Consider the following 13,755-nt stretch of genomic DNA (forward strand, 5'->3'; position numbering starts at 1 on the left):
TTTCCTATTCATATTACAGCTTGAAATAAGAAGAGCAAATGAAGTATCACCCCAGAAACCAAGCTCTTCAAGAAAAAGGAAGTGTAATGTTAATCAGTGGAAAAAATTTTAGGCCAAACGTCGACATAATTCGGGTCAGCAGTAAGTGTCTTCTGAAACCAATAAAACTGTTCAGGCAGCATCTTTGTGAAGTCCCTGTAGTTGTTCTAATAAGTGCTATACGAAACTACTGGGAGAAGAAGAAAATATTTTCCACTCATTTTGGGACATAGGAAACTTTAATGCCCATAACACTTACCTAATGTGTTGTGTGAAAATGGTACCAAAAAAGCAAGGTTCGTTTCACTTTTTTGAGACACGAGTGGACCAACTGTCACAAATTTACTTTACCTAGTTCTGCTTCGCATTTATTTATTTCACAGCTATTGAAAAAAGACTACAAAGCGAATTTCATCTAGAGTTGTGACATTTTAATGCAGTGTAAAAATAAATGGATTTGAAGTCATGATTTGCAACAGCAAATGAAGGTGGGTCACGCATTTCCAAAAGAAGAAGGAAGAGGTTTGTATATTACCTTTTACTATAAGGTATCCATTTGAACCAAACAAAATAATGTTGAAGTATAATAATAACACAAAGTAATGTATCAAATCATGCGCTCTTTTCTTTCAGACAAACATGGCACTCATCCACACAAATTTCAAGACGAAGCTGTGAAAGGTGTCAGAGATTTCATCCACGCTATATCAAAATATAACAGTCACTACAGCAGGCAGCAGAACCTCAACAAAGTACATTTTGGATGTGATCTCACAATTGCATTCTTGTTTAGGGACAAATACTCCGAATACTGCAAGGAAAAGGGTGTCCCTACTGTACCACAAAGCAAATTCAGGGCAATTTTTGTGTCCGAATTTAACATAGGCTTCAAACTGTCGAAAAGCAGCACCTGTTCTACATGTGATGCCTTTCTAATGGTAACAGGAAACTCAGGATTATTTGCAGAAGAAATTACACATAGGAAAAAACAACGTGAGTTGCATCTAAGAAATGCTGATAGTGGGCAAAATATGATTGTGTCTTTATCTTCTCTGGCTAAAGAGAATCTGAAAGAACACCACATAATAGCAATTGACATGCAACAAACGTTTCCCGCGCTAGAACTCACAGCTGGCCCAGCATTCTACATGAGAGAAATATAAATGTGTAACTACAGTATCCACGATTGTGGGTCAGGTAAGGGATACATATTTCTGTGGAGTGAGAAGGATGGACAAAGGGAGCAGATTATTAAAATACTTGGGGATAACTAACTCTCAAGCTAAAAATCTCCACATAATCACAGATAACTGTAAGGGCCAGCCAAAGATTTGGTCTCTTATTGCCCTGGAAAGAACTCTCATTGCCACCAAAAGATCTGAATCTGTGCAACATTATATCCCCGTGGTAGGTCATACTAGATTTCCTTGTGATCGTGATCTTGGTCGCATTGAAATTTATGCAAGAAACAAACGTCCAATAGCATACACATCAGACGAATGAGCAGAAGTAGTCAAATCTGCTAGTCCAAAAAATTTCAGTGTGACGAAAATGCACAGACCAGACTTCAGAAGCTTGGGAGATCTGAAGTCATTAATCTATATACCCACTCTATTAACATCTGGAGATTCCATTCGTTTTAGTGGAGCGGCTCAGTTTAAGTTTGAGTGTAAAGATCCCTTCACGCTCGCACTAAGCGTGGAGCTCTGCTACCCACATATAGGAACCTTCAAGTCGGTGGATCTACGTAGCGAGAGGAAAGGAACACCAGATGAACTAGATCTATTTCAGCTGTAAATAAAATATAGAAAGCGACTTCAAATTAATCAGAAAAAGACTGATGACATACTGTCTCTTGTGGGAGACATACCTGCAGCATATCAAAGCTTTTTTCGGTCATGTGCTGGAAATAATGTGAACGATGATAACGTAGAAGAACTTCCTTGATTTCACATTTACAGTGTAAAATGAAGTATTAAACTGACTTATCTGTTATGTATATGTGTATGTGAAAGTGCAAAAATTGCTAGTTCTTATACAATTAAAAAAAAACCTTAAAAATGTATTTTGTGTTCTAAATTATTTTCAGTGAGACACAGTCATAAGCCATTCCCAATCAAGTCATAATTAAAATGACTCTCAAATTGATATAACACAACAGAAAGAAGATGGTGTTTTTACACAAGGTTTGCAATGTATTAAAGTATAATTAAAAGCAAAAAAGTATGTGTCTACTCTGTCTGTAACATTTTTATACTTCCATGAAACTTTAAAGTCATCGCATCTCAAAGGAAGTTTAATGTGGCTTATGACTTAATCTCTCAGACCCCTTCATATACTAGGCACATTATAACTTACTTTTATGGATGATTTTTACTAACAGATTATGTCATATACGTCATTGCTTTTATGACATCTGTTATTCTCATAAATTAGTTCAAGGTGTTCATGCTATTTTAGCAGTTGTTGCAAAGCTCTTATATATAACGTACTTAACACTAGGGAGATTACAATTATTTTACAGAAATTTGCTATTTAACTTGCATATGCTTTTGTTCTCAGTTATATTTAATTATCGTTCATCATTAGTGTAAATATGACTGTATGTAATTTCTTTAAAATAACTTGTAAATTTTTGTTCTGTTGTTGTAGGAGCACGTCATTTTTGAATAGTTGGTACACAGATCTTATATATCACATTTATCACAGTATTTTAAAGAAGAACCAAGAGAGTCCAGTAAAAACTGCTTTATGGTTGCATGATGTTTTGCATTAGAGTCATATTTATTAATGAGTGTAGCAATAATTTCACATTCTATGCTTCTGTAACACTTCGCCATAGAACTGGTAGAAAACTGTCTAGGAATTTCCCATTTCAGAGGTCTTTTTTGCTCATTTAAAACTCTGACTGACTGATCTTTTAGATGTACGTAGATTTCAATTTCTTCCATTACATCCATGAGTTTTCCTTTCTGTAACTTATTTAACATTTGAAGTGATCCATCTATATTAGGTATTTTGTGGTTGGTGTCTTAAGTGGACAGCAAATGTGGATGGGTTATTGTCACTTATTGTCATGTGTTCTTTAAATCGTTCTTCCTGTTTGTTCAATACAAAATTTTGGGCACTATTCACAATTAATTTTGTAGATTCCTGATTGCAAAAACGGTTCTGATTTATGTGGTATGTCCCTCAACAATCGGTTTAGACTGTTAGTGGTTCTGTAAGATATGTATAATTTTATAGCCTTGAAACATCGTGTAATTTTGTCGGAAATAATACCTAGATATGGCCATACAAGAACTTTATTTTTCTGTGGTTTGTTTTTGTCTCTAGTTAAAGTTATTTCATCTATGGGACTGGCATGTGTTTGATTGGTTTTCTTTTTGAGTTACGAGTCTACTAACTCTTTAGGATAACCATTGCTTGTAGCTACATTTCGGAGAAGATCTAGTTCTTTCTTAGTATTTTCTTTTTTCAGTGGAACGTTATTTAATCGGTGTAACATAGAATGAAAATATGTGAGCTTGTGTGATATCGGGTGGCATGACTGGTTGTGGATAATTGTGTCTGTCTGTTGTTGGTTTACAAAAAATATTGAATACGTGTTCCGATTTTTTGTTTGAAATTTTTAAATCCAGAAAGTTTATGATCTTATTTTTTCTCTTTCCACAGTGAAATTAATTTTTGCATCCAAACTGTTGAATTGTGAATGCATAATGTTGCACTCATCTGTTGTTCCATCGAATAGGATTAAGATGCCATTGATGTATCTATAGTAATAAATGATTTTTTGGCTGTTTGAGTGAACCTGTTGAAAAATTTTTCTTCTAAAGTGTTAACGAAAATATCAGCTAATGTACCTGCTAGACATGAGCCCACTGCTACACCTTCTTTTTGGAGATCAATTTTGTTCTAAAATGAGAAATAATTGTAGGAACTGATTAACAGTAGGAAATTCTATTATTTCACAAATTTATCCTTGAATGATTGTGTTATATTTGTGAAAGTTTTTTTTAATGAATTTTATAATTTCTGTTACTGGAATGTTTGTGTACATGTTAGATGTATTGAGTGATAAGAGTATTCAATTTTCTGGTATTTTTATATTTTTGATTTTATTAATAATATCATAATGGCTTTTTGTAGTGTATTCTTTCTCATTTATGTATTACTGCTTAAGGAGTATGTTTAGTTTTTTTTTACTGACAGCATGAGCTGGGCTACTGACCATGGACGAATCAGGATTTGTTCTTTATGTATCTTGGGCTGGACACACAATGATGGTGTTGTTGGATTCATTATAATGGAGTCTTTTACATATTTTTCGGTGACTATGAAGTTACATATTTTTAGAGCTTTCTTTGGTTGTGCATTAAAATTGTTTGTTGGATCTATGTCGATAATTTTGATATTATTTTGGTCGAAAAATTCTAGTACTTTTCTGTTCTAATCTTTCTCTCACATAATCATCAATGTATTTCCTTTATCTCGTTTTACGATAATGCATTATTTTCTTGAAGCTTATTATTCATCTGATGTATAATACTACTGTCTTTTCCTTTTATGTTGGTCCTACTTTCTCGTTTTATTTGTGTATGTATTATTTTTGCAATTTTACAAGCAATGTAAATTGCAACTGATGGCTCATTGTTGCAATACAGTGTCACCAACTCAGGTGCTAAAAAACTGCTGAGATAGGAAAGACCAAATGAAGATGAGGAAGTGGCCACAAAAGCCGCATTAACGCAATTGTGTCTCCAAGTAGTGTCATACATCTTACTGATATCAAAGAATATGCCGATACAGTAGGAAATCCTGCTGAAAAGCCGCCTCTAAAAGTGTCAGGTTGTCAACAGTGGACCAAAATCGCAGGAATCCACACTGAGAGCGGCTAAGGAATTGCCTATTCTCTAACAACCAGACCAGGTGACAGCTGACCATTTGCTCCAGGGTCTTTCTTACACAGCTCCTTAAGGCTATATTCCTGTAGCTACTGGGACACATATGGTCCTTTACTACTTTGAGGAGAACTATCAAAATTGCCTCCCTCTGTGAGTTGAGGAAGTTGCCTGTCTGCCATATATGATTAAAAAATGTGAGGATGATTTCCTTCAACACCTCTGGCAAATGTTGTAGCATGCAGTTGAGTTAGTTGTGACGGGTGCAGTGTCACGAGTATCAGATAGTTCTGATTCCAGTTCCCACATGGAGAAAGAGGGGTTGTAAGACTCAGAAGATCTGAAGTCCAGCTTGCCCCTCTCAACATGGTAGAGATGAAATATCAGGTCCTGCCTTGCATTGGCAGTAGTTTTTGCAAAATGCTCAGCCAGTGTCGAGCGATGTCTGTGGGTGTTGGTTGGAGATACCCCTGTTTCAGCACTGCTGCTATTGGTAAATGACTATGTTTAACAGATATCCTCTGGACAGCTTCAGGAATGCTTGCCATGACAGTATCTTGCTCTCCTTAATGACGCAACGAGCCTTGGCCCTAACGACTCGACAGGCTCAGAGGTTGTCTGCTGTTGGCCAGAACTTGAACTGTTGAAGAGCCGCATGCATGCCCTGAATTGCTGAATGGCACTCATTTGTCCCCCAAAGTACAGGTCGCCTCTTAAAATGACCTGACGACTTTGGGATTGCTAGGTCAGTGGCATAATGCATCACTCGAGTGATGTTGTCCAGCCATTCCTGGGTGCTGTTTTTGTGTTCACGCACAATCAATTGCTTGTACAGCAACCAGTTAGCCTCGCTGATCATCCATTCCAGTGGTTTCTGTTCCTCTAAACACAAACACAAGGGCTGTGCCTGTGCTATGAGTTTCAGTTCTTCCACATGATTCCTGAACCCATTCATGTTCCACTGTAGTATGGGAACCATCTATCATGGGGTCTGTACTTTCACCTTATCATTCTGCTGGAGTGGGGAGATTTTCACTCTGAAAATCTCACTCTGGAAACATCCCCCAGGCTGTGGCTAAGCCATGTCTCCGCAATATCCTTTCTTTCAGGAGTGCTAGTTCTGCAAGTTTCGCAGGAGAGCTTCTGTAAAGTTTGGAAGGTAGGAGACGAGGTACTGGCAGAAGTAAAGCTGTGAGTACCGGGTGTGAGTCGTGCTTCGGTAGATCAGATGGTAGAGCACTTGCCCGCGAAAGGCAAAGGTCTCGAGTTCGAGTCTCAGTCGGGCATACAGTTTTAATCTGCCAGCAAGTTCCAAAGGAGAGCTGTTAGAAAAATCTTCAGGTCACTCACAAGAAGTCCTTCAAAGGCTTCTGCTGTGACGAAGGAACTAGTTAACACCTGTGAAGTAACATAAACGCCAAAGAAACATAGACACCAAAATAGTAATTAAATTTCTGGGATGGAAAATGAAGTTCAACAATTTTCCACCAAAGAGGCAATGTTACAAGACAAACATCAGGCAGAAAAGATGCCATAATTGCGAGACAAGATAACGTGAGAACCAAATGTCAACAGATACATACACAACTACTGCAAAACCCAGTCAAATTTTCAAAAATGAACATCCAGACATCAAACTTGGAATGCCAAAAATTTTTTCACTTAGACCAAAATTTGTTTCTCCTCTTAGTGAGATGACACAGCTTAACTGTCTGCGCTGTTAACATGAAAATATCCAATCGCTTCTATGAGCTCTGTCAGGTTACAGAAAAGAATTTTCAACAAAATTCTCTGATTTGATATAACTTTTTGTTTGTAGTGATGAGAATGAAAAATGTATGACAAGTAACCCCCCTATGAACCATGGACCCTGCCGTTGGTGGGGAGGCTTGCGTGCCTCAGCGATACAGATGGCCGTACCGTAGGTGCAACCACAACGGAGAGGTATCTGTTGAGAGGACAGACAAACTTGTGGTTCCTGAAGAGGGGCAGCGGCCTTTTCAGTAGTTACAGCGGCAACAGTCTGGATGATTGACTGATCTGGCCTTGTAACACTAACCAAAACGGCCTTGCTGTGCTGGTACTACAAACGGCTGAAATCAAGTGGAAACTACAGCCGTAATTTTTCCCAAGGGCATGCAGCTTTACTGTATGGTTAAATGATGATGGCATCCTCTTGGGTAAAATATTCCAGAGGTAAAATAGTCCCCCCATTCGGATCTCTGGGCGGGGACTACTCAAGAGGATGTCGCTATCAGGAGAAAGACAACTGGGATTCTACGGATCGGAGCGTGGAATGTCAGATCCCTTAACCGGGTAGCTAGGTTAGAAAATTAAAAAAGGGAAATGGACAGGTTAAAGTTAGATATAGTGCAAATTAGTGAAGTTCGGTGAAAGGAGGAACCAGACTTTTGGTCAGGTGAATACAGGGTTATAAATACAAAAGCAATAGGGGTAATGCAGGAGTAGGTTTAATAATGAATTAAAAAATAGGAGTGCGGGTACGCTACTACAACCAGAAGAGTGAACGCATTACTGTGGCCAAGATAGATACGAAGCCCACACCTACTACAGTAGTACAAGTTTATATGCCAACTAGAAATTATTCAGATAGAGAAGGGAGACGAAAATTTAATAGTCATGGGTGACTGGAATTCGAGAGTAGGAAAAGGGAGAGAAGTAAACGTAGTAGGTGAATATGGAAAAGGGGCTAAGAAATGAAACATGAAGCCGTCTGGTAGAATTTTGCGCAGAGCACAACTTAATCTTAGCTAATACTTGGTTCAAGAATCATAAAAGAAGGCTATATACATGGAAGAAGCCTGAAGATATTGACAGGTTTCAGATAGATTATATAATGGTAAGACAGAGATTTAGGAACCAGGTTTTAAACTGTAGAAACTGTAAAATCATGAGAATTTAAGGAGATGGGACCTGGATAAACTGACTAAACCAGAGGTTGTACGGAGTTTCAGACGAGGACTAGTAGAAATCTATGGGTAACAGAAGAAATATTGAATTTAATTGATGAAAGGAGAAAATATAAAAACGCAGTAAATGAAGCAGGCAAAAAGGAATACAAACGTCTCAAAAATGAGATCGACAGGAAGCGCAAGATGGCTAAGCAGGGATGGCTAGAGGACAAATGTAAGGATGTAGAGGCTTATCTCACGAGGGGTAAGATGGGTACTGCCTACAGGAAAAATTAAAGAGACCTTTGGAGAAAGGAGAACCACTTGTATGAACATCAAGAGCTCAGATGGAAACCCAGTTCTAAGCAAAGAAGGGAAAGCAGAAAGGTGGAAGGAGTATATAGAGGGTCTATACAAGGGTGATGTACTTGAGGGCAATATTATGGAAATGGAAGAGGATGTAGATGAAGATGAAATGGGAGATATGATACTGCATGAAGAGTTTGACAGAGCACTGAAAGACCTGAGTCGAAATGAGGCCCCGGGAGTAGACAACATTACACTAGAACTACTGACGGCCTTGGGAGAGCCAGTCATGACAAAACTCTACCATCTGGTGAGCAAGATGTATGAGACAGGTGAAATACTCTCAGACTTCAAGAAGAATATAATAATTCCAATCCCAAAGAAAGCAGGTGTTGACAGATGTGAAAATTACCAAACTATCATTTTAGTAAGTCACAGCTGCAAAATACTAACACGAATTCTTTACAGGCGAATGGAAAAACTAGTAGAAGCCGACCTTGGGGAAGATCAGTTTGGATTCCGTAGAAATGTTGGAACACGTGAGGCAATACTGACCTTACGACTTACCTTAGAAGAAAGATTAAGGAAAGGCAAATCTACGTTTCTAGCATTTGTAGACTTAGAGAAAGCTTTTGACAATGTTGACTGGAATACTCTCTTTCAAATTCTGAAGGTGGCAGGGGTACAGAAACCAGATGGCAGTTATAAGAGTCGAGGGACATGAAAGGGACTCAGTGGTTGGGAAGGGAGTGAGACAGGGTTGTAGCCTCTCCCCGATGTTATTTAATCTGTATACTGAGCAAGCAGTAAAGGAAACAAATGAAAAATTCGGAGTAGGTATTAAAATCCATGGAGAAGAAATAAAAACTTTGCGGTTCGCCGATGACATTGTAATTCTGTCAGAGACAGCAAAGGACTTGGAAGAGCAATTGAATGGAATGGACAGTGTCTTGAAAGGAGGATATAAGATGAACATCGACAAAAGCAAATAAAGATAATGGAATGTAGTCAAATTAAGTCTGGTGATTCTGAGGGAATTAGATTAGGAAATGAGACGCTTAAAGTAGTATATGAGTTTTGCTATTTGGGGAGCAAAATAACTGATGATGGTCGAAGTAGAGAGGATATGAAATGTAGTATGGTGATGGCAAGGAAAACGTTTCTGAAGAAGAGAAATTTGTTAATATCAAGTATAGATTTAAGTGTCAGGAAGTCGTTTCTGAAAGTATTTGTATGGAGTGTAGCCATGTATGGAAGTGAAGCATGGACGATAAATAGTTTGGACTAGAAGAGAATAGAAGCTTTTGAAATGTGGTGCTACAGAAGAATGCTGAAGATTTTTATGGGTAGATCACATAACTAATGAGGAGGTATTGAATAAAATTGGGTAGAAGAGGAGTTTGTGGCACAACTTGACAAGAAGAAGGGATCGGTTGGTAGGACATGTTCTGAGGTCTCAAGCAATCACAAATTTAGCATTGGAGGGCAGCGTGGAGAGTAAAAATTGTAGAGGGAGACCAAGAAATGAATACACTAAGCAGATTCAGAAGGATGTAGGTTGTAGTAAGTACTGGGAGATGAAGAAGCTTGCACAGGATAGATTAGCATGGAGAGCTGCATCAAACCAGTCTCAGGACTGAAGACCACAACAACAACAACAACAACAACATGACAAGTAAGTGTGAACTATGTGGTGTACAAGATGTATCTCACAAGTTTAATGAACTCTCAGAGAATACAAATGATTTAATGTAGTACAATTGGAAAAAAGTGGAAGAGAAGATTGATACAGTGTTCAAAGAGCTAATCAGCAACATACCTCACTTTATCATCATTGTATCTTAGTAAAAATAGAAAATAGCTACTTCTTAGAAAAAAAGAATAATGTTGATGGAGAAAGCATTGTGCTTTAAATAGATTTCACTGAAAACTATTCAGTATGGCAGCAAGATGAAATCCAGTCTGCACACTGCGGTTCACAACAAGTCACATACTCTCAACTGAAGGCTGCATGTCTCCTGCTGTTCTCCAAAGTTATGCTATAATCAGTGACAAACTCTCTCACAACAGATATGCTGTTAATGCCTTTCTATAACATCTACAAATTAAGTTTCCAAATGTCATAGTTATTGACGTATTTTCAGATGGAGCAGCCAGCCAGTTCAAGCAACAGTGTACATTATGCAACATTACCTTAATTCAAGAGGAACTGCATTTCTTATTAATATGGTATTTCCTGGCTACAAGCAATGATAAAGGCAGTGTTGATGGTATAGGTGGAGAATTAAAACATCACGTGTGGCATGCTGTGTTGAGTGGAAAATTCAATGGCACTGACGCTAGATCATTTTATGAATTTGCTCAGGAAGCTTCAAAGTCCACCATTGTGATGTTGTGTACAAAAGATGAAATACAAATACAAAAGAGGTGCATTGATGAAGCCATGGAGCATATTCATGCAATTTCTGATAATCAGTGCACAAAGTTAAAGGTGTTTGTCATACACAGTATCCTACACCAAACATTCTCAAATCAATATTGAAACTCAGTTTCACTTCCTACAAGGAAAATGCCAAATTAATGATCCTCTGCAAAAGAAAAATACAACTAATTTGGGCTCTTTTGTTGTGGCTAATTTTGCTGCCAAAAGAGGAATCAAACAATTCATAAGCTAAATATTGACAACTGATGGAGATGAGTATGAAATTATGTTCAGAGGAAAAATACAACAGACTAAAAATTTAGTTTTAAACGTAATGATATGTCTTGTATACCACGATCTGACATTGCGAAAGTTCTTTCCACCCTTAACATGACAATCATCACAGATATTTCTTCCCTGTATCATAAATGTAAGAAATGTATCCTGTTACTCCATACTGTTGACTTCTTTTTTTTTTTTTCTTTTTTGTAAAATCCATGTAAGATACTAAATAAGCCACTTTTTGGGAAAAAAAAAACTGAGAAGAGGGTAATCACACCTGTCCCTTTCTGTCATATTGCCTGCCCTTTCCATCACAGAAATATATATTTTTATTGTCTAAAAAGTATCCAACCTTTAGCCAGAAAAAATATTTCGAATACCTGATGGGGTTGGGACCCTAATACTCTTCAAAGTAGGCCCCCTTGTGCTTGCGCACACTTAGTCCACCAATCCTTCCACTGCCGGAAACACCAACACAAGTCTTCTTTTGGAATGGTGCTCAGCTCCGTCATCGTGTTCCACATTCTCCCTTCTCTACTCTCAAAACGGGATCCTTTCAGTGGCGTCTTCAATTTTTGAAACAACCAGAAGCCGAAAGGAGCGATGTCTGGAGAGTAGGGAGGTTGGCGAATGGCTGTAATTCCATGTCTGGCCAAGAATTTTTGGATCAAGTGGAATGAATGTGCGAGGGCATTGTCGTGATGATGTTGTTCCCAGTTTTTCGCCGTCCATGTCTGGTCTTTTGCGCTGAACTGCATCACAGAGTCACCGGAGAACATCTTGATAATACTCCTATGTCACTGTTTGTCCTACTGGTGCGTCTTCGTGATGCACTATTGCACGGACATCCATCGAAGCAGACAGTCAGCAACATCTTGATTTTGCTTCGCACTTGCCGCACTTTCTTCGGCCTTGGAGACTCAGGATGCTTCCACTGCGATGACTGTATTTTGTTTCTGGGTCATACCCGTATACCCATGACTCATCTCCTGTCATCATGGTGTTCAGAACCCCAGGATCAGTGTTGGTGGTGTTCAGAAGGTCCTGTGCAACGTCAAACCGGAGGTATTTTTGTTCTGGTGACAACTTTGGCAAGAATTTCACAGTCACTCAGTGCATGTTCAAATCATCATGCAAAATTGCATGTGCAGAATTTTTATTCACTCCAACCTCTTGGGCAATCTCCTGCACGGTCAGACGACGATCTGCTATCACCAAATTTGCACCCTCTCAAGAACAGCGGCACTCCAAGCAGTTTGGGGCCTGCGAGAACGCTGGTCACTCTCCGTCGATGTGTGGCCTTTCTTGAATCAGTTGAACCACTCCTTAATTTGTGTTACAACCATCCCATCTTCTCCAAACACCTGCTGAATCTTACGAATTGTTTCACTTTGAGAATCACCAAGCTTTTGACAAAATTTGATGCAGTATCTTTGCTCAACACTTTCAGTCATCTTGAGAGAATCGGTAATCCAACAAACACATTGTGTAACACTTCACTCAGCCACCAACAGGCAGCAACTGACCCGCTGGAAGGCAGGTACAAAATTCACGCATGCACATAAAGGTCTCTTCCTTTACTGTGTACAGTGGCGCCACACTGTCGTCTCTTTTTTTGCGCAGGAAAATCAGAAGTCTGATACTTTTAGACAGACCTCGTATTAGTCATTTGATCTATTGCATTTATGTGACTTGCACACCCGATCCCTGACGCATCACTGAAAAAAATTGGCACTATCAGTAATTGATCCCTGACGCATCACTGAAAAAAATTGGCACTATCAATAATTTGTTTTCACAGGAATTCCATCCAACAATCAGAAGGATGGCATTGCTCATTTTTCTGAGTCCCGTTCCATCTTACATGTGATTGTTTATAAATTTGTTGTATTAAGTAAGTTACTGCTTTGTTTTTCATTCTATAAGAAATGATACTCTTTTTACTATAGTACACTAAGCTTCAACACATATTAAATTTTAATCTCTTAAAAAATTAAAATCACACAGAAAATTGATGTGATTGTCCCGTTCTGTCACGTCAAATGGCCTTGGATATTCTGAACTAGGCATGAAGATGCAGTTTATAATTAGCATGACACTGTTTTCATTTGGTTGGAGTTTGAGGTACTCCTGAAACATCATGTGGCGACGTGGGGTCTCCTTATGATGTTCTTTCATCATATACAGTGCTTCCTCAGAGTTTGCAATGCTGTGCGCAACACCATGGAACCCTTCTGGAGAAATTCTTTGCCAAGGAGGTTCTCATCAATCAAATAATAGAAGGAAGATACAATGCCACACATTTCAGTTGGTACACAATTGATTTTTGAGAAAATCTTGATTTTCTTAAGGAATAATGTGATATTCAAAGATAGATACATGTACAATAAAGAAAGTCATCATTCAGTATATGGACTTTCTTTCAGTAGCTTGGAAACAGCACAAGAAGAGTTTTTTGAGAGTTTGCAGGGTTGTCTCCAAACCAGCAAGAAGTTGCACTGTAAATTTTATAATAGTCAAAGCCACACAGACAAACAAAAACTAAATTAAGCCAAAAATATCATAAGGAGAGCCGTGTATGAAGTGTTCAAAGAATTCGAAAGTAAAATTTCTTGACTTGACACAAAATCCTAAGAAGGTTTGGTCTTGTTAAATCAGTAAATGGATCAAAATGAACCATCCTGACAAACTGTGACCATAATGGCATTGAAGAAAGGAAGACGGAGAAAAGGACAAAATAGTAAACTTTTTCTCCAAAACTGTTTCACAGAGAAAAATCGCATTTTAAATTGTTCCATGAATGACAAAACGACATATCAAAATGAGTGTTCAAGTGATGGGAGGAAGTAAGGAAGGAAGATTAATGTTTAATGTCCTGTCAACAACAATGCCA

The 13,755-nt window shown here is 38.3% G+C and overlaps 2 protein-coding genes across 7 annotated transcripts in view; one reads left to right on the forward strand and one right to left on the reverse strand.

Moving 5' to 3' along the window:
* LOC126321776 (uncharacterized) overlaps nucleotides 1–2,104 on the forward strand; it is a 165,369-nt gene extending 163,265 nt beyond the window's left edge. Inside the window, exons 2-4 of one of the 3 annotated variants that reach the window (XR_007558542.1) lie at nucleotides 20–335; nucleotides 423–561; nucleotides 673–2,104. Coding sequence is in view for 1 of the 3 variants with exons in the window: in XM_049994216.1 (XP_049850173.1) it covers nucleotides 522–561; nucleotides 673–1,202 (570 nt within the window). In the remaining 2 variants the exon portion in view is untranslated. Of the gene's footprint in view, nucleotides 1–19; nucleotides 562–672 lie in introns of all 3 variants that reach the window. The other 2 variants (XR_007558543.1, XM_049994216.1) reach the window with 2 other exon arrangements.
* Nucleotides 1–13,755, reverse strand: part of LOC126321732 (protein regulator of cytokinesis 1-like) — a 208,369-nt gene that overhangs the window by 162,819 nt on the left and 31,795 nt on the right. The gene's annotated exons all lie outside the window — the stretch shown is intronic.

The sequence above is a fragment of the Schistocerca gregaria genome, chromosome 2, assembly GCF_023897955.1.
Source record: "Schistocerca gregaria isolate iqSchGreg1 chromosome 2, iqSchGreg1.2, whole genome shotgun sequence".
Taxonomy (NCBI): domain Eukaryota; kingdom Metazoa; phylum Arthropoda; class Insecta; order Orthoptera; family Acrididae; genus Schistocerca; species Schistocerca gregaria.